General features: G+C 37.9%; 1 protein-coding gene across 1 annotated transcript in view; it reads right to left on the reverse strand.

The window, feature by feature from the left end:
• Positions 1–2,869: 2,869 nt before the first annotated feature.
• The window catches only part of VWA8 (von Willebrand factor A domain containing 8), a 115,588-nt gene continuing 91,374 nt past the window's right edge, over positions 2,870–27,083 (reverse strand). The window contains exons 39-46 of the mRNA XM_053455473.1: positions 24,852–24,960; positions 20,016–20,172; positions 18,154–18,262; positions 12,686–12,811; positions 10,098–10,256; positions 5,150–5,248; positions 4,322–4,560; positions 2,870–3,686 (exon numbers count right to left, since the gene is read on the reverse strand). Of these exons, the coding sequence (XP_053311448.1) occupies positions 3,578–3,686; positions 4,322–4,560; positions 5,150–5,248; positions 10,098–10,256; positions 12,686–12,811; positions 18,154–18,262; positions 20,016–20,172; positions 24,852–24,960 (1,107 nt within the window). The 3' untranslated portion in view covers positions 2,870–3,577. The remainder of the gene's footprint in view (positions 3,687–4,321; positions 4,561–5,149; positions 5,249–10,097; positions 10,257–12,685; positions 12,812–18,153; positions 18,263–20,015; positions 20,173–24,851; positions 24,961–27,083) is intronic.

The following is a 27,083-nucleotide window of genomic DNA, read 5'->3' on the forward strand; positions in this document are numbered from 1 at the left end:
TCTCTCTGCTAGAGAGCTGGAGTAGCCCTTATTTTCATTAATGCAGCTGGTCATGTGCTTTAGTGTGCGTCCGCCAGCAGGATACATGCAGCCGCACACTGCTGAAGAAGTATACCATGTGGCCATGTATTTTGAACAGGCGGTGACACATGGGTCATTTACCTGTCAGTGGCCTGAAAATGTCAGAGGATTTTAATCCCTGTTCTGTTCTGTCGGCCAGCAGCAGGGTGAATGCAGACCGAGAAGAACTTGTTAGTGGAAATGTCTGCACAAATGACCACTTGTCTGGAACTTAAGTAAAATTATGTTGGCGTGATCTTGCCCCAGGCTGCATTAGGTATAATGCTGTTTTGCACATTCACATGGAAGGTGTCAGTAGAATCCCTGCAACGGTTGGAGCTGACTGTAAGTAAACCACGTGTCAGGAGATGCGTTCGGCCAAAACCATCTCCTGCATTTAAAATACCTGGACATTTGCAAAGAGTAAACCATGTAAACCTAAAGGGACCCCTCAGTTCTTATGCGCATTAAAGTGCATATGAAGGCTTGAGTGCCCCTTTAACTAGCAGGGTTAATGGATGTGAAATATTTGCAATTGACTCTCTTTAGGCTTCTCCAGCTATGCTATTCTAATACATGCTTATTATTGTGATGTAATGTTGCTCTAATATATCATCAGGGCATCACATGTATTTGGCAATCATAATAAATAAACCAAATGACACTTATGCTAATATCTCTAAGACACGCATATAAGGACACCAGGTGTGTCACTCTTAGATTTTATCCAAGGTTGCGTGGACTCCTTCACCTTGTATCTCTGATTCAGTGGCTGTGTAAATGATTGCATTCCGGCTCCTGCATTTGCAAAGCTGATTAGGTCTTGACAAAGGTACCTGTACGCATATGCTAATGAAAGACGCCTAACTCTTTTACGTCAATATCAGTATAATGGTAATATTTGTGTACATACAATTGTCATATCAGTATTGTAGAATAGGATACTTTGTGCAATCAATGGAAAGTATTCAGGCTGCACTCTTATCTACAAGCTGATTGCACAACGATATACAAACCACCTGCAACGCGCTGACCGACAGATGTGAACAAAATGTATTATTCATTATTATTCTAAAACTAAGTCTAGAGAAGGGCTAGTAACTGTATGCCTGGGGGGGGGGGTAACACTACCTTCTTGTCTAGAAAGTAAGAAGCCCAAATGTGGCAGAAAAACAGTCAATGCTAATACAATAAAATATAGCAGTGAAAGTGTAAATACTGTCTAAATGTTTCTCACTAATCAAACGCTGGTAGCTATTTGTGGAATAGCAATTAAAAAACAAGTTTTGTAGTAATTCAGTCTTGAAACACTGGATTCCAGGGTACAATTACCCCTTCCCACCCATGTTTAAATTAATATGTACATATTCACTAACATCCAGCGCAAAATACACTAAATAACAGATTAAAGTATAAACTTTTAGTTTTTAGCAGCACTTAGGGGCCTATACTCCCAGTGATTTTAATAATATTTTGTTTACACAACTGCATTCACACACTTTGTACTATTTGTATATGCTAGGGAAAGTTGTGCTGCGTTTTGTGAATGCTCTATTTATGGGGAGATCAATTCACTTACATTAAGATATGCTCCAAACAAGTACATCACATTAAAGGATTTACCTTTGGGAGTGGAGCCCAATTTGTTTACCCACCCTGACCTCTAATGGAGTGAAAATATCACATGCAAAACCTTAATCAGTACCTAGCTGTAAATTCAGTGTAAACAACTCTCCATTGAACGCACTGATATCCCAGCTTCCTGATTACCATCTTGGAGTACTCCACCCAACGTTTATAAAGATTTAGTGAAAAGCAATTTACATTTGTTTTTCCCTCTTTTTTGGAACGGCTCTTGTAACATAAACGTGAGCACCTTGTGTGCCATGAAAAGCACCCCTTGGCACGAACAAGGAATACAAATGCTGCAGTGAGAACAGCTGGCAATGTACAAACTGGGAATTAAGCACAGACGTAATGTGCCACTGTTTTTTTACTTACCTAGCAGCCGCCAGCCTCTTTTAAAGCTCACAAAATGTTTTTTCGGAACAAAAAGAGCTCTAACACTTAGGTTAGAGGATGAAAATGCCCCCCTCCCTTATGGGAGCTGCCTATTAAGAGTTAAGTGGGTGAGGTATATAAAGTCTACCCTTTGGAAGCCGAGCATTTTGTATGGGTTTAGCATGACTGTGTTTCAGGGCTCACATTTTATGGGGTGCCTTGCATGGTGGGTGAGCTTAGATGCTTTGGCCACTGAAGACTAATGTTTATGCACTGTACGTATTTCATCGCAGCTAAATTTCTTTTCTTTCTAAATAACTAAGGTTTCATGTCGTTCCTGTCAGCCAGTAAATTGGTACTTGGCCCAGATAAAATGAATCCCTGTTTTTAATTTACAAACCTGTGTCCCCATAAATGTGATACAAAAATGCTCCTTGTCTTCTAAATGCTCAGAGAGTGATGAAAACATTACTTTGGCTTCTACCCAATAATGCATTTTACTGCTGTGTATGAATATTTAATCAGAACATAAGATTTACACAGTAATACATTCTGTCTGATACTGATGCTGTCACGTCTATTGACAAATGACACCCTTCAATGCCACGTAAACTACTGACTACTAACAACAGAACTATGACATCATTTGACTGTTTGACAGGGTCATATGTTCAGCCCATTTCTGGTTTAAACTGATAACTGCTACCTGATTTTTTTTAATTTTTTTTTTTAGGAGTCAATGGCGTTAGGAACGTTAACCTTTTTAGTTTCAGACAGCAAAGCAAGAAAGCGCCAAAACCAAATCATATAAAAACACTAGATGCCCATGTTTTTATTTTTAAGTTCATTGTTAGTCAAAAGTCAATATACTTTTAGCACAACCTCCCCACACAAACAAACACAGAACAGAATTCTAATTATTTGGCAACTGAAAGAAGGTAGTGGAAATGGGTGAATAAAGGTGCTGTTCCACCCACACTGCCAAAGTTAACATGTTTATAACTAAACACAGCATCAGTATTGTTGAAAGCCCAGTTTCTAGAAATAATTCTTTAATCATGGAAAAATTTTTGCCTCATTCATAATTTTCCAGAAAATGCCAAAATGCCGTGTGACACAGATGGGCTGTAGCTAAGGTTTTGTTTGATTAACATGCCAGAGAAATGTTTTGTCTATGTGGAACAGCATTGTTAAGGCCAAATAATGGTTAGAAGACAGTATCATCTGTGAAATAAGGTGTTAGGTTTCTCTTTGCTAAAGAAATAAAGGGCATATTCTTCCCTCAGGCCAGACTTTATATTTTAGTACTAATTAGGAGCATATACAATATTACCTGGCAGCACACAAACTGAAAATGTAACACAAAAATCTGAAGATTGCTAATAAAATAATAATTTACAATTAATAATTATAAAAAAAGTTCATTATTTTAAAGCTGATTAAAAAATAATGTTGTAAAATATATCATAAGTTATTATTTTGTCTTCTCAGCCGCATAGGATGTATAGTCTGCGTTCTAAGCGTTTGACAGTAAGGTAGATGTGAAGATTTGCTGCAGTATTTGTGGGATCTGCTTTGTATCCATTGCAACAAAGGATCGCCCCGCTGGAAGTGTCCTCTGGAGTCTGCAGTTCAGAAAGGAAGACGGAGGGAATTAGCAATGCAAATGGGACTTACTATAGGCAAGGACAGAAAAAAAAGCATTCAGCTGTGAATAACAGATAGACGCTTTTCATTCTCAAATTACCAGAGGGAATAAAAGCTTGGGAAACGTCTAAAGGAGGATGCACTAACACAAGCTGGTACGTCCAAGAGGCCACACAAGGACGCAGCTGGGTTGCTACCCCCAGGTCCAGCTAATCTATCTTCAAACTCTGTCAGTTCTGCTTCCCCCGTCCATTATATCAGCTATTATATCCATTTTCTGTAACAATGTAGCCCTTGCATCAATTATAAGCACCCCATGCAAAAACCGAGGTCTGTTCTCTGTGTAGATAGCTCACCCAGTGGATTTATCCCACAGTTTTCGGATATCCTCATGTATGTCCAGGTTGCTCTGTCAGAAATAACAGCCTCATCCCAATTTTATCTACTGACCAGAACATCTGACCAAGCCCAATCTTCTGTAAAACTTGTGTTAAGTATGTGTAGCGCAGGGAAATGATGCCACTGCTATTTTCTTTGAAGAAGTGTAAGGTTGGCAACAGGTTTAGGTAAAAAAGGTGCTGAACTGTGTACATACTAAACTTTAATTACTCACCTTTCAGCTTGGTCTCCTAATGATCCTATAAAGATAGCAAATGCGTTGACTTGTGGATTAACGGTCAATGCTTGGGCAAACCTTGATGGTGGAATGCCATATCTCTCTAGGTTGGCGTCACTCAAGACAATAACAAAGTATTCATCGGCCTCTTCCTTTGTAATTTCACGTATTGCACACTCTGTTGCTTCAAGCGTGTAGTCTCCACTCATACAGAACTGAGAATGAGCGTGCATGGTCTAGTAAGAAGTAACAGCAAACATGTCAAGCTCTGTATGTAAGACCACTCTAGCACAATTCTTAGTGCTAAAAAACAAAACAGGACTTACACTGTATTGGTGCTATATCTATATGTCCTGGAACCAAGACTGTAAATGGCCTACTGACCAGACCTAGTCTGACAAGAAGCTTGGCTTTATGAATGTATCCGGAACTTGTGGACTCTGTAAATGAACTGGTCAGAATCCTTGTTCCGTTCACTGTTGCAACAATTAAGAGCTGAACCTGGATTCAACTAAACTTGATTAACTACCTAACGTATTATAGTGTGTGAAATATGCAACTTTTAAACCGACCTGGCGGTCACCTACAATTATGGGCAATTTATGTATACACTAAACAAGTACAGAGCCCTTCATTGGTTGGTTGTTTTGAGTATTTATGCTACAGATCATTTATCAACATTATGGTTACAATACATATTATGGTGTTTGGTGCATGTTGCTTATTAACAGAACACAAAGGTCAAAATGCAGGCGATCCAATGACCTAATGCTTCTCAACTAGTCCACCTTGATTGGCAGGGCTTTTTTTTAAGAGGTGGCTTACCTTCAGAATCTGTAATCTTTGCTTATTGTTCTTGGGGATCACGTCACTTCTTACAAGCTCAATGTTAAAGCCATCTCCAGAATGGCCCACAACATCATACTGAAAGAGAGAGAATGAGAGATCAGCAAGGAAAGGCAGGGAAATGAATAGGGGATTCGGGTACGTTTTTCAGCAGTTTTTCACAAGTAATGCGGCATCCCCTTCTTGTTGGGGCTGTTTTTTTTAACACCCTGTTGGTTTCAGTTTGGTCATAGGTCGAATAGCTGATTGACAGCAAAATATTTTTTTTGTAGGCATAGACCAGTTAAGGTTATAAAAAGCAGGTATTTGATCAGGCTTGCCTGATCTATTGTCATAGAGTTACATTAAGTGACAAGGGAGAAAAACTGAAAACCAAGAGGAGTCCCTGGTCTTTACTGTGGTCATCTTCTCATAATAGCAGGTGATTGGGGTGGCTCAGCTTGCTATGTTTTAGTACGGGGAGGGGGACTTAGCAGATGTCCCAGTCTCCCCCCTAGTGGCAACATGGCTGTAGGTTTTGGCCCAGCCACTGCAAAGGCTGACTTTCTTTGGACTCAACACTGTCCCTGGGGAATGGAAATGGCACTTGGAATGTTTTGGCACCTCCCCATTTTTAAATGTTAGTTTATAACAGAACTTTTTGCCACAAGGTTATTGTTTTGCGTGTTTATTTCATTTGTGTTTTAAGCCATTGTAGAGGAGGAATTTAAGTCTTTACATACTACAAAATAAGCTAAGGGGCTTGAGAGTAGACTATTAGTCAACAAAACTATATGGGTACGTCTGTAGGATTTGGCCAGTAAAGATGGGACAAACCAGCATTTATTGGGCCCTTTCATATCGAAGAAAACTATTAGGGAAAGGAAGGCTCTTACCACTGCATGAATTCTTGAAAACTCTACAAACCATGTATATATCAACCTCATTGAGGTATTTGAATATAAAGTATGTTCTGTGTTTTTTTCCAGTACATCTATCTTGGTTTATGTAAACATGCACATAAGGGGATATTCACAACAATAAAATATATCTAGGTTGTAAGTGTTGAGTTGTTACATTGCATGTTTTAATTCCATACACCAGCAGTCATTTTACAAAATCCATACTAAGGACTGTTTCTCGTCTGTCCATAAAGCAGATATTCCAAATTTTTTTTTTGTTTTGCACAAATTCCTCATACCTTGCGTATTTCACAGCACTGCTCTGTTGTAGGGCAGGTAGGGGTAGATCTGTGCACCATATTGTGTGTACATTACAGACAACATTACAGGTTGTCAAGGGAATTATCCCACATTCTGCCCCCTTGTCTCGGATATTTAGCTCTCCTGTTTGCAGTCTAACAAATGGCTGGTGTAAAGCAATATATTGTAGACTTATGCAAGACTTTGCAAACATACGCAACACATTACCTAACAGCAAAAACAAGCTTCACATAAATATTACTGGTATTAATGGATTGTGCTGGGATTTTTCCTTTTTGAGAAATTATGCGAATTGTATACCAATGTTATCTCAGAGTTAATCCACACTATAGATTGGTGGGGTGCAGGGTTAGACAGACCCTTATGGTTCCTTGGTCTATGCAATGACTGTATATTGGCACAATCTGCTTTACCACAACAGGCAGACGTGTAAACATGGATAAGAGTTCTTTGTAACCATGCTTGCAGGGGTGTTCAACAGTAGGTAAGTTTTCTAGATATATCTGTCTATACTTTTCACAAAACCTTAGAGATGAGAGTTACGGTCCACAGTACCTGGAGTGAGAGTTACTTCCTTTTTAGAAGCCACTTAATAACCTTATTTTCTCCGGTTTAATCATTCCATCAGAAACATTTAAAAATTCCATTAGGTAACCAGGTTCTTAAGATGCTAATCCGTGAAACTACCACATTTAATGGAAAATACTGCCATCTCATATATGTTATGAGCAGCATTCTCCAGCAACAGAAAAATCTCATTGGGTCCCTTGATGGCTTCATGTTACCTGCCTATTTCAAGCAGCACATGCGGAAGTAATTAAGGCAAAGTCGTTTGAGGTTATAGGAAAATATGCAGTGCAGGAGATCTATCTATAGGATACTAAAGCTATTTCGGTTGCAGGTAGATCTGTACATACTGTCATAAACCCATAAGAAAGAAGAAAGTGTAGCAGAGGGGAGACACATTTACGGTGAACAATGGGGAAATCTGAACATTCCAATTTCCAGCAAGGAAAATACATTTTTTGATGTATATAACATATGCTCGCCTTAAGTATTTTAACTGCGAATTCTATGCTGATATTAAAATGAGTTTCTATACTTGGCACTAAACTAGTTTTATGTTGGATCTCACAAATATTGTTAAAGTGGCTTATTTTTAAAAAAATGTTTTTATCACAATGAGTTCACATTCGTAGGTACATCATATGTGTAGAAAGAAGACAGTCACTGCAGTTATATTGCTGTACATTGCAGTGTATATTGTTAATACTGTATGTTACAAATAAGAAATTATTACATTTTTTGACATTTATACACATTGAAACTTCCCGTGTCGGCGTGCTATCATTGGGCTCAGCAGCCATATAGACCATACCCTATAGTATGACTTAGGCATGTTATTGTGTGTGTTATTTCCTCCATGTTCCTACGCTGGTCCACCATTGCTTTATCTGGCCCATTGATGGCATCTGTAGAGACTTCCACCTTCTGGCTTTTAGCAGTTTAGTGGCAAGGATGATATGAATTGATAGTTTCCAGTGTGACTTGGGCACATGTTTAACAGAGCCACCTCTGGGAGGAAGGGAAGCTCCATTCTGGCTGCTGTAAAAATCCTTTCTGCACATAGGGACTAGTAAAGGACAGTCCCACCATATGCGCAGCATAGTGTCCAACACAGCTCCAGCTATCTGGGGAAGGGTCTATATAAGTCTTGCTTGCATCAGGTGCAACCTGCACACTATTTTTGTGTGGTTCTATGTGGCTTGTGCATCTTGAAACCCCTTTTCCTTCGCCTCCATCCACCTCCCCTAGAAAAATCCCTGTTCAGTTTTCTTTCCCAAGCTTTCACAAACCCTAATTTTGATGAGTACAAAGAAGAAGCTAGAATGCTGGATTAATACGGTGCGTGCTGAAACTCTCCCTTAGCTCCTCACTTTCGTAAAATCCCCCCAAATTATTTTTACATCTCCATGAGAAGCTGCTACTATGTGGACACCAGAACTGTCCTCATCACATATATCATCTTTGGTAAGGCTGTCATTTTAAGAGAATACATCCTACCTAGCTATGGCAGTTCATAAGACCTCCATCCCAAAATCTCTGATTTTGCAGAAGTCCACATCTCCATAAAGTTAAGCCTATACATTCCATCTATAGATTTTTTGCCCAGATATTTAATAGAATCTTTATGTAGCTACATATTGTACAGCACTGCGGAATATGATGTCGCTATATAAAACAATAAATAATAATACAATAATAATATTGTATTTCCTTGGAATACACTTAACATACTGTTAAACAACAAAAACAGTCCTTGGTGACTTTTGACAGCCATTGTTCTAGTTGTGGTATTACAGTCAGTATCCATTTAGATTTTTTTTTTTTAAATTAATAACTGGGATTATTTTGGTGTCCTCTATGAATGGTTTTATAATGCATTGACAGATGCATTGATTGATGCATTAATGCATTGATTATTTGATCAGGTTTGTCACTGAAAGTAGCTATTGTCATAGAGGTATACTGAGTGACAAGGGAGAAGTACTGAAAACCAAAAGGTGTCCCTGGTAATGCTCTGGTCATCCTCTCACAATTGCAGCTGGTTGGGGGGCTCAGCTTGCAATGCTTTAGTTACGGGGAGGGGGATTTAGCAGATGTTCCAGTCAAAAGAGGGGCTGCCAAAAGAACATTGGGACTTAGTTCCTATTGGTGAGAGTTTACCACAAAAAAACTCACTGTACCATCTGTACATTATCAAGGGCTTGGCTGTGTTATTGGATGAGTTTTACACCATTCTAACCAAAATTAACTCTTTGGGAAAAAAAACAATCTGAAAAGCTAGCTGAAAGTTGGCTGATGATGCACAGCAGAAATGAGGCATATTTTGGCATGTTATGAAACAATCAGCAATCTTTTTAATGATTTTCCTGTGATTTAGCAATTTGCTGCATTCTATTTTGTTTTGCTTGGAACACAGCACTAGATCACACGTAACCTTGATGTAGAATATCATATTAGAAAAAATGTATTTAGGTAAACGCATTGTTTATTTAGAATTTTTATAGCAGAGATAGACTTTACTGTGCCACGGAAACAAAATCTACCAGCAGCCACAAAATATTAAACTTACAACAATGTCCCATGACAACCACAAAGCTTTGTCAAACTTTGTGGTAGTAATTTAATGTTTTTCCGCATGCATTGTAATTTGGGTAAGAATTTACAGCTTTTGTTGTATGTTACTGTCACACAGCACCCCAATATGTGTTCAGCAACATCTCCTGAGTACAATGATACCACCCATGCATGGGTTTGTCTGGCTGTTTGGGGGGCTAAAGGGCCACATTTGGGAGATGGGCATTTTTTTTGAGGAGTGTTTACATGTCATCACCATGCCTCCATGTGTAAGTTGAGAAATCTTTGAAGCAAGCCAATTCAATTTACCCTATCAAACCATACATCTTTGAAAACTAGACACCCCCATGGGTATTTCAAATGCCAGTCTCTTAACTCTTTCCATGCCAGGATTTTTGTGAAGGCATAGAGCTAATTTTAGGACCTGCACATAAAAATACACTTTTGTTTGTATATATATGCTTGTCCTACAAACTGACTGACAGACTGAGACATTATCCTTTACATAGTAACAGTAGGAGCTACTTATATTTTGTCATTAGAGTATGGAAATCAGGAACAAACCATTTCCCCTTTATAATTACCTTAAACTTATGCTCATAATTTTCAAATGCTTCCATGACCATGCAAGTGGCTTCCATGGAACGCTCCAGGCGCCCGTCTACGCCATTAAAGCGATACATGCTGCCAGAGACATCCACCAGCAGCCGCATTCTCTTGGGTTTCTGCTGAGGGCTTCCAAGCTGGGCAAGAAACAAAAAAATAAATTTTTCCATTGGTCTACTGCATTATTATAACACAATAAACTTGCCATTCATGCCAGGTGTTCCCCTACTTCATTGTGTGTACCACAGGCAGCCCGAGTGATGACTGAGAGGTACATACCAAGTCTTTATCTCCAAGTGGGCCTTTGGCATGACTTTTGAGGCTAATAAGTGTTGGCTCATGCTGGGTGGTTATACAATAAGCATAAGAATGCATAGAAATATGATGTTACCATTATGAACAATACACTAAGGATATATGGCTATTATTATATTCATGATCTAAGAAAAAGTTGAAAAGTAAACACATTTTGTACTAAAGTAAAAAGATTAAAACTGAAACACAAATATTAAAAGAATAGTGTGTCTCAACACGCCTACTACATAGACTGATACATTCCCAGAATCAACTAGAAGCTATTATTCAGTTACTAAAGTTATTTTTAATCATTGGTACAGCTTTATTATATATATATATATATATATATATATATATATATATATATATATATATATATATATATTATATACATGTAACAATATATTATTTAAATAACACAAAGTCAATATACTTAAAGTCTCTCCATTATCGTGCATTCCATATAATAAGTAGATAATCATACTTTTTACCTTCAATATCATTGCCTCTCAAGCCGTTCCTCACCATCCCATGATCATCATTAAAGTTTCCCTTTTTAAAATTCATTTATATTTCTTCATAATGGCATTGGTATGCACACACTGTCATGTTTACATTTACCCACTGACCCAGTGATAAACACCTCTGCCCTTTCACCTGCTCAAGGACTTTCCTCATTGTAATATTGTCCCCTGGAGTAATATTTACATCAACCAATTCTGTGGCCTGGATGTGGCGAAATCCATAGACATGTCACTGGTGATTGCTCCTGAGTTACAACTTTGCCACAGAGGTGCTTTACAAAACGTATGTGTTTTTACATCTTGTTCTTTAATTGGTAGCTTCGTTATCACACTTAATACTACTTCAGTAGTGACTGACCTCCTCCTTTGGGCTCACACAGTAGACCAGTTTTCCTACTAGTGGAGGTAGTCCAACTCTTGAGTTATCTTCTCACCATATGGCTCGTAGTATCTAACATATAACCCTGTAACATGCTAAACAGCAAACTTGCTGCTTACTACCCTCTTGCTCCCAATACAAATAATTGCAGCCCTGGCACACAACGTTAGCCCAAATGAACTAGCAAAGCAGAAGGAATAACATAGATTTTGCCTTCCCATATTTACACTATAATCTTAAAAATTCCCCACGCCTTAAATAAGCTTGCCTACTACCTGTCTTGACTCTACTGTTATACGAAGCTTGGCTACCTCTGCATTACTCTTATCTGCCCACACACCTACCTTTTCGTAAAGATGCACTAACATCACCTACATCTATTTCCTCAAGCCTTCTTCCAATCTTGACATTGTTTCATTCTCTTCAAACACATACTTATCACTCCAATATAAAGAAAACCCTCTGGGCATAACGTCACGGTTTGGTTTATCCTTTGAATATTTTACTGAAACATCTGCTACCATTGTGAACATAGGTCTAGCCAATGCTACATGTGAAGGACATAGTTCACAGTTATTTCCTCAGGACCTTCTAGAACAGTTTTCCGTGTTTTGATAAAATTCACCATCTTTTTCATTGACCCCTTGATAATAATAATTAAAAAAATGTTCTGTATTTCTCCAAAAACTCATTAATTGTCTCCATTTCTGCCATCACATCCCAACAAATACACTATATGACCGATAGTATGTGGACACCCATCCTAATTATTGTGCTTACATGTTTCAGCCACACTGCTTACAAGTGTAAAAAATCAATCACGTACTGAAGGCAACTATCTCCATAGACAAACATTTGCTGCAGAATTGGTCATACTGAAGAGCTCATTGACTTTAAATGAGGCACTGTCATAGGATGCCACCTTTGCCACAGGACAGTTCATGACATTTTTGCCTGGGTCCCCTGTAAATGTCTTTATTGTGAAGTGGAAGTGTCACAGTAAACCCCTGAGGCTGAGGACACATGGGGGTAGGTTTGAGTTTGGGAGGGGGCAATGACTGATTCATGGGGAGACTCCCTCCCTATTTATCCAGAACCCTCTTGTGTCTAAGTCACCCTGTGCTCATTCGGAAAACCCAGTCTGTTCTGCCCTAACCAGACTTCCATGGCTAACTGGCTATGAGGGATCTACATAGCTGGAAATGCTCCATGCGCCTGATCGGGACAAACATAGAAGCGAATTGGAACCTTGCCATAACACGCTCAGACCCCCTGCGACAGATAACGGACAGTAAACAAAGAGTGTCCTGAGCTATCAATCACATCTCGCACACATTTAAAAAACAGAAGTTTCCTGATAACCAACCTCAGGCTCCTGCTCTCCTCGTCTCTTGTATATGGCTTTCTCCCCTGCCAAGCCATCAATGATCTTCGTATCGTCCAGTTCTCCAATAGCCTGGTGTCGCAGCCATTGCCTTTCTTTGCCCTTTGCCTAAAATACAAATAATCAAGGAAAGATTAATGGTTTCATACCTTACAAGAATGCATTTTGTCAGTGGAATAAGTAGACACTCACGGTATAGATACATTGCACTCAGTGTTAATGAAATCTATGTTATGTCCATAAGGGGTATGATGTAGAAGAGGTTGTGGAGTCAGTCCAGTAACGCTGTTACTAACCAAGGTTTGCACACACGCTTTTTAAAGTTTTAATTATTTACATCACCAAATACTTGTACTTGTACTGGACCATTATTGATGTAAATCATTTGGATGTAAATCATTCCTCATAAGTATATTCTCAATGTGGTGTTTGGCATGACATCTTAAAGTGATTTATCAGGATTTTCAGCTGACTTGCTACCATTGGGTAATGTTATGTAATAAGGTGCCAAAGTGTAACACCAGCACTTAGGGCATCACAAACAGTTTGGGTTTGTTACATCTGGAACCTTTATTAGTCTTAAACAGATGCATGCATGAACAATTATGCATAAGTTGGTGGTGTGTCACAATACTGGTAAAGTTTGTCTCCATTCATTCTAATGTTGGTGCTTGTTGTGACACTACAAAATGTTAAAAGGTTGAGTTTACATTACTTCAGACAAACGAGTGAATTCACTAAAGAAGGGCTTTGTAGGAGTATTACATATAAATATAGAAATTAAGGTTGAAAAAACAGACACAAATTACAAAGTACAACACTGCTGTTGATCCAGAAGAAGGCAAGGTCCTGGCTGTCCAGCATGACCCCTCGCTAATATGATGAGAAATTACCTGATTTGTTGAATATTTCCACCAAACACTGTACTGGTAGAATATGTTCTAATTGAATAACATGAAAAATACAATGGACAATTGGTATGTAAACTACCCCAAATCCTTCTTAAAAGAGTATCCCTTAAAGGTCATAGGTCTATGGAGATCAAATTCTCTTTATTTCAGCAGCACATTACAGATAGCATTAAGCAGTTGATTATCAGAGAACATATTCTAAGCTTGTTTCATGTCTTTGTAGCTTCACACCTTAATTATTGCCATGTATTTTATAAGAACTGGATAAGGTCACTCTTGGATTGAAAAGAAGTGGGTCAGGTATCAAACTAATAATACCCATTCTAAAAACACCTGCCTTCAGGTGCATCTGTGGTTACAGCTATCTCACTGGGTTTATAGGTTTTGTCCTGCTTTCGAGACAGAACCTTTAGATTTCTTGTTTCTACCTATTGTAACTTTATTTCACATAAATCAAATTATTTACACTTTACTTTAAACAGATTTTACATAAGTAATATATAAATATGTTCAAGACGTATACAAACAACAGTCTCTGCATTTAATCCAAAAGGAGTATGCAGAGACTATAAGGGTAAGTAAATTTAAGAACAGTAAGGGATGGGATTTACTAACTACAGAGACAATAGCAATTTTGTAAATTGTCTAAATATTTTCTTTTAGCAATAATATAAACAATAATAGGTATATGGTTGCTCTAATGAGAACTATGAGCCAATCTGCAGTAGAAAAAATAGTCAAAATTTAGCTTGGCCTAACACGCCAGGGCTGGCTTTAATGGCATGGCTAATGTCATTGGATTAATTGTTTAATCTCACAATTAATCCTCCACCCTGGGTTTAATTAAAAAAAAAAAAAATTGATTGTCATACAAAACCAAAGGACAGAGTTCAGTTTACTGTTTCACAAAATATATATAATGTACTTTTCCAGTGGTATATTTACTTAATTTAATATGTAAGCACCATTGTTTAGTTTTCTTAATGATAACAAACTACAAATCCTACGTTTATTATCAGTGCTTCCTTCTAGTTGACTGGAAAATCATCTGGTGGTTCGGAAGAATAGCATTCCAGGAGACCAACTGTAATTTTATTGACTATTTTCAGGCATCTGACCCCCACATTTACAGAGTACAATGACCTTCCCAATGCGTGCTGTGTTTTTCATATGAATGGATGTATGTATTTCCTAAAGAACTTGTCTACTCTTTGTGTAGTTTCCTGCTTACTCACTGGTGCTTTAACTCTCGCTTTATGTGAGTGTTCCTTTCATTCAGAGCTGTCTATTTGCTCCTTTGGGGAGATGATACAGTCTTTCTGTACTTAGCATCTTCGTGAAGGCCAGCTCTGGGGTGAACAAAGTATGGCTTCAAAAGCAAGTCTTGAAAGTGACATCATGCTATGTTGGATATAAGCTGCTCATGTGTTCGGCTCACAAAGAGGTGGTGATGCCCTTTGAAATACGAAGTAATGAAAAGCCCAGAAATGAACTTTACTGGTGAAAGGATTTGGAATGGAGTAAATGGAACATCTCATTAAACTAGGTAGCCAACAAGAGGGGACCCAAGTGGCTGTAAAGAAGTATTGTAACCTTATCAACAAACTGGTGTGAGAAAAGGTGACGTTCTAAAGCACAGGACCATTTTAATTCTATCTTTCATGAACTGAAACAATATATTTTAATGGCAGGACGTGTATAAATTAGTAAGTAGCCTTACATAAAGGCGCATTTGTATGATAAAACCACATGTTTAGAAATAGCCACCTATTAGAGAATTGCTAGCAATGATGAAACATGGAGGCACATTTACTAGTAAGCACTATTGGACTTTTCACTCTTCAGACTATACACTCAGTGGTCTAGCATACAGGTGATAAAAAATCCCACAGTTTATTATTTGGTTAATGAACTGCTGGTAAAGTATATCACTATATTGCTGTTTATCATTAAGTAAATTTGTTTAACTGTAGCATCTCAGACTGTTACAAGTCATTGCTTTATTGCATTACCTTAGTCCTTATTCCCCTAAACGATCATCTAATTAATGTAGTTCTATTTCAATAGATCTTTTATCGAAGGTCCTTAAATATAATAAAGATCTACTATTATTATACTAAATTCAGGCTTAGTGTAAGCAATAAGAAGGTAAGTATGGTAAGCACCAGCGACGGTGAACGTATGACACTCATGCCACAACAAGCATACTAACGTCTCTATTGTGGCAAGCAACCAGTTGCTGACTGACCGGTTTGTTTTTTTTAAATCAAAAATAAAAGAGAGCGTGATGTCTGTGCACGTTCATCTCCCAGCAGACGTGATATCAGCGGAGTCCGCTTTCTCATTACATCTTTTTTTATTTATCTAATTTCTACCATTTCTCTTTCCCTCTCCTCTGATTTCACATTTCTCCTTATCATTGTTACCTCTCATTATCTCTCCCCTTCTCATTATTACTTCAACTTCTTATTATCTCTCTCTTTGGCGTATTTTCTCCATCTTTCCACATTCTTTTGCACAGACTTACCCACTCATGCCGGCACAAATACACACATACTCACTAACATGCACTTACATATACACATCCATGGTCACACATACTTACACATACATATCCATGCTCACACACAATTACACATACATGCTCACACACAATTACACATACATGCTCAGGCATAAACATACATACATACACTTCCCCCTTCCCTTTTGGGACGGTTACAGGGAGATCTATGACCTCCTCAGTCAGCCCATAGCTGCGAATGGAGACTCTGGGGCTTAATTATTGCAATAGTGAGACTTTTCACCCCACTTAGGAGATTGCATTTTTTAAATAATAAAATATAATTTTATAGTGATTTGCTTATAATATGTAAATATGCAATCCTCAATGTTCTCAGAGAAAATCAAAAAGAAGGTACACCCACATAGAATGCAATTTATTGTAATTAAAAGTAAATGTTATTAAAGTAAACAATATTTACATTTATGTGGGTCTTTTATGGTGAAAAAACATTTGATCTGTCATTTGATGTAATGTATTTACATGACTTTGAGGCGGACATATTTACTGATATTTAAAAATAAATGTATGTGGAGAGGCAGCATTATATCATTGGGCTGGCCCTGGGTGGTGTCCGACGTCACGCAGGGGCAGCTCACCGACTTTATTAAAGCCAAATAAAAACTGCAATCACTTAAATCACTGCTCTACACGTAACTGCTAAATGACTTCTGAGTTTTTTAAGATTATGATGACATTTTTTCGTGTCTGTTTTTTTGTGCAACGTTTCATCCACTCAACAACATGTTGACACGGCCATTAAAATCCAAACTAAGGTACTGATGTATGATATGATATATGAAAATCTGATGCATGATACATCTCTTCACTTACACGACTGCACAATAAGTTGACCTCTATGTAATGTTTTCCTGAAAATGCAGTTCTAAATTAAGCACGCATTTTATACTCGAGATGTTATGTTACATTCAGGAAGGAGGCCCTTTGCAGGAGGGGAGCAGCATGTTGGACAGTTTTATGTTCCATGTAGCCTCGCTAACAAAGAATCCATGTTAAAATAATTTTAAGTACTTTAATATGCATTCTTTACCTGTAGGAACAATATTTTTTTTACTTTTTACCTTGTTAAAAAGCTGCAGCAGAAGAGCTGCAGTGCACTGCACTCTCTGCAGTCCGCATTTGGTGTCAGTTTTGGCTGTGTGTGTGATGAGGGATCATGGCCAGGGGGGAGAGCCTCTGATGTCCCCTGAGCAGGATATCGGTAGACCTCAATCACAGATCCCATGTGGCCACCTTGGAACACTCTGAAGCTAAGCACCGGGCACAAGGTGGCTCTTTGGAGGGTGGGGGGGGGTGATAAATATAGGTCTGGTATGTTTGTATGTATTAATGTTTGTATGTGTAAATATTCATGTGTTTCACTGCTTGCTACACATGTCAAAGAATCATATTCAAGATCAACAATGCATGACTCAATCTTCTTTTGACACTGATAGGGTCTTTTTTCATTCCAATGTCGATTTACAAGGGTGTTTTATTAAATAAATTCCACACAATATATCTGACCCCTGTAGTTGCACATCACATAAATGGAATTCATTTGTACTTACGCGGACCATTTACTGCGTAGCCTGTAATGCACTACTTTTAGTTAATAACTTACACAATTGATATGTCTACAAACATTTACACATGTTTATATCTCATGATATTTTATCCCTAAATGTAACATTTTTTTCATATACAAAAAGCCAATAAAATTTTATTTGAAATAGAAAAAAAATGCATAATTGACCTGCTACATTTCTGGGCCATTAGGTAAGACTTGTCTACAGGCCATATATTGTGTCCCTCTGTGACTTCCCGTACTTAAGGTCAAGAAGTCAAAGGATTTATTGTTTTTAAATTTGTTTTCTCCTTATGAGGAAGTAATGGTTAAGTATGAAATATGGTCTGAAATGTGCCCATTCCAATTTCACTTTTGTTTTGAAGATGAATTGTAAAAATCAGTTTACCTGCAGGCTATCCAGGATTACTCGGAGAGACTGAACTTGCCTGCGGACAGAGTTTGAGAAACGTTCATAGGTAGCTGCATCATAATCACTCATCTGAATTTCCTTTAACCTGGAAGACAAAATATTGCAGTTTGTAACGTCATTTGCAGCTGTGCAACCTAAAGAAACAAGCAACAGAACAACATAAGGATGTCTACATCTATCTATTAAAGCTAAAAGGTTATTTTCTTGGCCATATGGCGTGAGTAAGAAGGAGCACTACCCTAATTACAAAGTGCAAATTAACATTGTCCTCAAGGCATGAAACTACAACTTGCCAAACAACAAAAGTAAGCTCATTCAGCCTTATTTTGTGAATTTAGTTAATAAAGTTAACTGCTTAACCACATGCAGATATGAGATCAACTCTAAATATTTTTAAGATCTAGATTGGTTCAATAAACATTTTCATCCAACAAATGTTTGGTTTTTCTATGATGCAAACAAATCACTACTAGGTGTAGCAAAACACAACAATATATAAAATACAGGAACTAGCTTCACACCCGCTAGCCATGTGAACCCAAATTATAAACAGTTCCATGATTAGAGAATGTTCCCAAAACCCATATTTGTTACTCAGTATCCAGCCATAAACCCCATCCTACTATGATGAGGAAAAAAAGACACCAAAATGGCCCATAAGGGTTATGAGACAATTGCCCAGATTATCCAATCCTTTAAGAAACAGTTTACATGAATACATTTGGGAATTTTATGATACTTGATTTAAAAAAAAATATTTTGTGGTTGGCATGCTTGTTTCTGTTCCTGAGGGCACCTAAGATGTGACTCCTGGTGTGAGCATGGTTTTGCGAGACCCAGGCATCCAGGGATTCTAGATGAATAAATATCTTTAAGGCACGCTGACATAATACTGGTAGTTTAAACAAAATCATTTATAAATGCAAGCTGTCAATCTTTATTTCCGGCTTACTTGCTTATTTGTTCTCTTTTAAAATATAAGATTCTTTTAACAAAGCCATGGCACAATGCATTTTCTGCTTTCTATAATAGCCAAAGTTCTGTGCCAGAAAAATGTTTTCCTTCACATTTTGAACAGCCCTTCTAAAGTGGTGGACGCCAGAATGATTTACTGATCATTGTATTTAAAACAAAAACTAAGGTACTGTTTCATGCACTGGAAGGATAACACACTTAAAGGATCAGTAAAGCTGTCGCTCTCTTGAGAGCACAGATGAGAATCATGTGGTCAGCAAGCAAAATATTCCAGATGGTATTGCCTCCTAGTGGGTAGCAAAACACACCGTATATTACTTGAAGAAATTAAAATGATTTTGCCTGTTTTCATAGCTGAAACTAGGGTTGTGATGCACTAAATAGCTTACCCTGTCACATAGTAATCTCATTGAACTGTAAGAACTCAAAATGTCCTATATACAAATAGAGGAGCACTGTTCTTACATGTATTTTCCTTAGTCTATGGTAGTGAGGGATCAGTCAACAAGTTGTTGTGCATCACAAATTTCCACTCCAACAATTAATGTACATAAAATAAAAATGGCTAAGCTAAATTTTAACCTGATTCATGAAGGCCCAGTGATAGGAATAGATAGGAATAGACAGCCAATGGTGCTTTGATGGACTGGGAAGTGTCTACAAAAAGCTTCAACAACTGCTATTGAGCACAATCTGAGCAGATAAGAGCATCTCATAGCTTCTTGGGTGCCATAAAATGAATATCTTGGAACTTGCTCTATAAGATGGTTTGATGTGAGTTATTTGGGTTAAAAGTGACCATTCACCTTGTACGATCGAGTACAATTGTGAAACAGCTTATATTTCCCTTATGGTGATCTTACCTCTGTTTAAAAGCCTTTTCTGCCATTTCTCTAGCAGCTCTTTTTACTTCCTCAGGGACCGCATCCTTTTCAGCCTGTGACACTTGGTAAACAGTGTGCCCTGCATCTAGACGGTAAGGGCCACCCTTACCACCCAGTCCTGCTGTGTCTCGGCCCCCTGCAACAGTACATGAGAATAATATTGAACCGTCAATACAGTCTAGTTAACCGTTTGCCAAAAGTTAGGCACATTATTAGTCAATTCCGGTAATGCACTTGTGGTGACTACTGTATTGTGTTTCAATGTGACACAGAATTATCAGTATCGTCTAGAAGTATATTTAGATTTTAAAAAAGTAATTCTTTACTGAAAAGGTTGATGGATAATTGAAAAAGCCAAGAACCAAATGAGGTTTGTGGTCCTTCGGCAAGTAGGAAAAATATAATATGCTTTTATAATTCAATGATAGCAGGAGGTGACGGGCAAACATATGCAATGTAAATGCATATTAAATACAGTTTAACAATAAGCACTTAAGCATGTACAAGCGGTAAGACTTCAAGAGAAAATGAATCATTGACCCTTCTGTTGACCCTGATGATGCGAGCACTAATAATAATGACATGCTGACATGCCCTTCAGTAAAACAAACAGAGAAAGCCGGTTCATCCCACACAGAGGCTTCTTACAGGCATCAGATATATTCTGAGCTTGAATAAGTAGCAAATGTTTACTGTCCGCAAGCATTTTCCGTTTGTACGTGGTGTGACTATGGGTGATGTCACAGAAATATCATGGAGGAAGTGATTATTGTAAAACTTCCTGTTTCATGTTTTTGTTTAGGTGCGCAGTGCATGCAGCAATTTTGATTTCTTCAAGAAATCAGATATTAATCTTAAGGAAATTTCTGCAAGTCTGCAGCAGTGGGTGTCCGAAATTAATCAACGACCAGTGGCAGGTTAAATAAAAATGAAATATACACTACATTCTATTATTATTTTCCATAATTTGGGGAATTTGGCTGGCAGCATACAGATGATACAGAGAATCAGTCCTCTTGAGGTCACGGAGGAACAGGTTGGTCGGCTAGTGGTATACCACATTGTGCCTAACTGCCTACTGGGCTTGTAGGTCTCAATATCGCAACACATACAACTGTGTAATGTAATAAAGGCACAATATGGATACATGTATAAATATTCAGTAGTATCCATAAATTTGGGGCTACAACTGGTCATCCTGAATATCAAAATTCAAAGCAAGCATAGTTAACGCCAGGACAGGGATATCAATTTACTGCCAAAACAGAACTATTTCATTCTTATTGAAAATGCTATTACAATATTATTCCTTTGTACTTTGATATTAAATTCTTATATTTTTTGTGGCCACAATTGTTTTCTTTGTTTTTTTTTTTGCCTGTTTCCAAGCCGCGAACAGTGTAGTATTATACACGTGTCCGTAAATGAGGCATTTTTTTTATTGGATGGCATTTTAATAATTTACTATAAATTCGTCAGTTTTAATATTACGATTAATAAAATCACCCATTTTCAGAACAGGGCTGGTAAGGAGGGGCAGGGGCAACTCTACTTTTGGCTGCTACAATTTCAAGATTCTGGGTTACTTCCTCCAGATTTTTTGTGTTTTACTTGCAATTCCACATATAGCCACTAGGGAGACAGGGAGACTAGATAAAGATAAACAACAGATAATGTTGTAAACATTAACGTATCATCAAGGAATAAACAGCTAATGCCAATATGTTGACAGGTTTTAACTCAGCAAATTTTAGAATAATAATTTTCTTGTTTTTGGGAATTGGAAAGTTTCCATGTCCGTTTTCTTCATATTATCTTTTCATAAGGCACATAACAAAAATGTTTCATTGTTGGACCCATCCTCTGCACCCTTTTTAAACAACTACATTCCACAAGGATTTAACATTCAGTTCATGATGACGCTAACGTCTTCATCAAAGAACATGTCCAAAAAAGCGTAATGCGATGTGAAAGATGACTTAAAACAATCTCACTTCTCAATGGTGTGTGGGGCCTGTCAAGCTTTTCCTGTCTCTTCAACAGAAAATTGGCCGGCAAAGAACATATTAGAATTTATCAAACTGAACAAACTTTGATTTTAACAGGTTTATACAAATTTGGAGGGTTTCCTCTGTTATGAATCACATACTTTTACAATTTAATCCAATATTTTTTATAATGATCACATTTTACTTCCAAAATCATACAACTAACTGAACACCTGTAAGCCTGGACTGGCCATCTGGCACATCTGAGCATAATAACATGGCACGCGGCCAGTCACATACAGTCATGTGCATCATCAGGCCTTAAAGTGCCAGGGCGACTTATGATGGTCAGTCCTGCCTTGACAGCTAGGTAGACATAGAAAATTCATAACCATGCCTGGGCTGGTCATGTGGCACACTGGACAATTGTCCTGTGGGCCACTGGGCATGGGCTCCCCATCTGTCAGATCGGCTGCTGCAGTGTGTGTGGCCAGAGAATAGATATGCGTGACCGCGTGATACATGAGCATATAAACATACTGTGGAGCAGCGCATATACAGCTGTCAGCCACACCTATTTCATCAGATGGCCACTGGCCTTAAAGAGGCAGGGCTATCTCGTGATCACCTGCCTGGCCCTGGTTATAACGTAATTAATGGATCGCATCTCCGATATACTTATGTTGCTGTTATATATGGACGTCCCATTGCACCCCTTTCATTCAGAGCATGTGATGAAGGAAGGAGTCCCAGGATAGAAGTTCTGTGACGTGCATCTCTAATGTGCACATATTCAGCTCTGCAGTCACAATGCTCACAATTTAAATGGAAGTATATGTTAGATGATTCTCTTTTTTAAGTATTTCAGTCTTATGGGAACTTAGAGGATTAATTGGCGCCTAAGTTGGAGACCAGTGATTTGTTGAAATAACAATGCCCTATTATTTGTTATCTAAGTTAATGTATGATACTGATCATAAGAGGTGTGCTGCCAGTCATACATCTGTGCTCATGCACTGCACATGCTTAGTATTAATATATATATACACACAAAGGTGGTGCTTAGTAAACATACAGAAAAAAATTATGTTGCATTCAATTCTGTCTATTTAAGAACTTTAACTGTTTTTGAAATGTGATGGCATAATGAAACAATTTTAGCTAAGTTAGTTAATTACAATGCAAACAAAAGAACTATATGAATATATGTGTTACAGATTCCCTGTAGCACAGTAATTCCAGTGTGAAATGTTTCAATGGCTTAACACCATACTTAGATATACATGTTAGTTTCAGATAGGGCAGTCTTGGGCTGGAAGCCCCTAAAGGACAGGTGTGGCCCAGAAATGTTCTCCATGGGCATTAGCATACCTGAAAATTCCAACCTACTCTGTGCCTAAAGGAATGAAACCTAAAGCTCTGCAATATGTAATAGTCCCACATGAAACAGAAAGGGTTAAAGAATTGTGCCCCATCTCATGAGAAGGTTGACAGAACTTTTACACTGTGAAATATTCAATAACCACATAAGAAAACACACAATCAAATTTAACATATAGTGAGCAAAGATACTTTTTAGATACTGTAATCCAAAATTAATCCACCTAATAATGTTGGCCAAAGCCCTAACTTTCTCAGGGGCAAGAGGGGCACATGCCCTAGGCACTGCAAGGTAAGGTGCGTACGTGAGCCACATGGCAGCAATCCTTCTGTGCCTCCTCCTGTTTGTGGCAGTGGGTATGAAGACGGTGCTACCCTGCCCCAGACACCAACAGCCTTAGTTATGGCTCAGCTTTTGATATTCTGGGTCAAATGCATGTCCTTATAATGAAAAGGTGTTACTGACCCTATGGAAAGGTTATTCTTGTTAAGCATCATTAGAATTAAGGAATTCCAAGAGTGACAACTTGTATAATAGAGATGATAACACAGGAGAGCCTGGATTCCTTATCTACAAGCAAACCTGGTTGCCTCAAGCTGCAGGTATCACAGGTGTGCTGTCTTGATTTGCAAAAACCTAGGATTAGCATTTGCAACGCTTGTTAAGATCAGAGACAGAAGTGCCAAGAAACTGTTGGAACGAAACCTAACACCAAAATAACAGCTTGCCAGCATTTAGACAGGAAACACATGTATAAAGCATATGCATTGATCCCTGTTCTTTACATGTCAATTGAAATATGAATATGTTCCTAGAGATGGAAATTAAAAAGAGGTATCATGTGATGCCAAAACAATGTAACATTATTTGGCTTATGCATCCCTGCCGGAAAAGAAAAGATTGAAGACATACATGATTCTATTTAATTCTGACACCACAAATCTGTAAACAATCTAAAATAAAATATATTCAAGTTGGCCACAGAACACAAGCTACATTTTGCAGTATCTGAGCACATACATTTTAATGCAGGCATTCATGCAAACTCTAAGATTGAATATATGCATAAAAGTGACCTAATATTTGCAAATCATGTGAAAATATTTGAGATTGTGATACATTTTGCAGTTAAGCCAAAGCTTCAGAATGTGATACATATGTCTAAAGTTTTTGTCTTATAATGTTTGGCGTACAATGATTTTAGTATTTGTGCATTCAGTAATTTGAATATTACCATGTAACCCTCTTGTAGTGTTTCCTATGAGACCTTTTGTCTCTCTCTTGCCCCTTATAATCTCACCATGTTTTTAATTTTGTCTCCCCTATTACCATCCCTCTCTTTCTCCATAATACGCATTTTCATTCTCTCTGCCCTAAACTCATTCGATTATTTTTATATCCTTGATCCCCAAAGTGGCTTGACGAGCATTGGCCACAAATACTCACCAGTTCCGCCAGCCCATGTGTTTCCTCCAACATGGGGAGTGTTATCTGGATCCATTTTGCCATGTTTTGGCGAACTCACATCCAAACCACTTTCCTTTTGGACTGTAATCTGTAACAAAAACATGAAGATATTATATCTTAATTTGATAAGGTACCTGTCTTAAATCCAGATGTCACAAAGATAATTAAATATTGAAGCAAAGTCAAAGGCTTTGCCCTATGGTTTGAGGACATATAATTGCAACATTAATGCATGCAGATCTTCCCATTCAAAAATGGATGATGGCACCACCTGGACCTAAATTACATTAGCACTATTTTTAAAGTCGAAGTAGAGAAACAAAAATGAGTCGTTATGGCTGATGGCCAAATTTCATGAAAACTACATTCAATGTCTCAATTATGTGCATTGGTTTGTGGTAACACGTAAACATAGTAGCGCTAACCATCAAGAGAGTGACAACTGCTCTGACTCATAAGACTCAACAAGGAGACTTACATCCAACTGCAAGACAATTCATATCAAGGAAAATAAAAAGTTGCAGTTTAGAGATATTTTCCACCCTAAATCATTGTTTTAGTACTTTACATGGCCACTTGCTTACTTACATGGGCTGCTTGCGACCGCAGTCCTTGTAGTACACGGCTCCCTTTCACTATTTAGCAATGGCTAATCCACCCTGCATATCTACAAAAAATTAGCTGTCCTTAACCTTTTTACTCTTCAAGGATGTGCACTTTACAGCCACTCATTCATGCTCTTTCTAAACCCAAAGAGATTCCTGGACACCCATGATGACTGCTAAAGATACTTAGAGACTGACACACCAGCTACCTAAATTAGCAGGACAGCTTTTACAGACCGATGACCTAAACTGCAGATCCCAGATTGGAACAAATAACACTCAGAATCAAACGCTTTTCTGTGTCATTGAACAGTGTGGATTTTTACACGTGGATTATTTTCTGCAATGGATCATAATTACCAATAAGAACAAATTATTATAATCAAGATGGAGTTAGAGCTGGCGTGACTCCATCTGGCACTGCTCCACACTTGACAAGCCGAGCCGATTCAGGAGTTAGGCCCAAGCCTAGTGCTGGATTGTCGAGCTATAACTTACACACACAAAGACAGTCTTTGCTTAATTTTATACCGTGCACTTAATAAGTAAAGAGCAGATAAAACAAATATCCCGTATGATATATCAGTGAGGGAGTAAAGACTCAAACTGTGGCCTCCAGGTGATCAGCCAGTTGATGCACTGAACTCCTGTATTAATTGCAACTGGCAAGCAATCACTGGAGAATAAAGCCTAATGTACAGTATATCTGCTGAAGTCAAAAGCCAAGGCACATAAAATAAAATAATAAAATAGAACAGCTGTAGCCTACATTAATGCCCACTGAACTTCACAGGATGGAAGTTAGCTATTCTCTCTGAATAATAACAGTTTACAGCCAGGCCTGGAAGGCATGTTATAAATTTGAAAATTCCACTCGGGTCTCATTTTGACAAAATATTTTGTAGAATTCACCAGAAGTTAAATTCATATTTATGAATTATTTATAAGGTTGCCAAGAGAAGTAACACTGTAATGCGGCCAATTGGGAGAGTCTGAAAAGGGAATGCATTTACTGGCCTTCTAATTCATACAATGCCCTAACCTGCTGTTCAAAGACACGGGCAGTTGCGGGGGTCCTACTGTGGAACCATATAATAATTCGCACTCTGCTTCATGCTGGTTAGTTCTGTCAGACGTGGCGACTATAAACCTGCCCAACTTGGGAACAGAACAGTATTTCAAATAAAAAAATCCTGTTTATTTTTTTTAGGTTGGAACCCCCAGCGATTGAGGTATTTATAAAATGTATCATTATAAAGTGAGGGTACAAAAGCTATGCCCTATAATGTTACATTTATAGAATGAAAAAGAAACTGACCTATATAAATATGTCCTTAGTGCGCATGAAATCATTAGTCTCAAACCACTTCATTTTTAGAGAAAATGTTTTACAAATCAGTTGGTGTTTTTATACACAATAAGCCTGGTTTTAATGATTTTAATAAATAATTGCTACAGTATGGCTGTTCTATTGTGTGGATAAAACAAACCAAGACAAACACTTGCTCAGCTAAACAGAAAAAGGAATCTCTTTTTCTTTATTAATCACCATCAGTGAAGTGATCCAAATGGCCAAGCAGATATCCTCGCGGGCCAAGCAGATATC

This window comes from Spea bombifrons, chromosome 2 (genome assembly GCF_027358695.1).
Source record: "Spea bombifrons isolate aSpeBom1 chromosome 2, aSpeBom1.2.pri, whole genome shotgun sequence".
Taxonomy (NCBI): Eukaryota; Metazoa; Chordata; class Amphibia; order Anura; family Pelobatidae; genus Spea; species Spea bombifrons.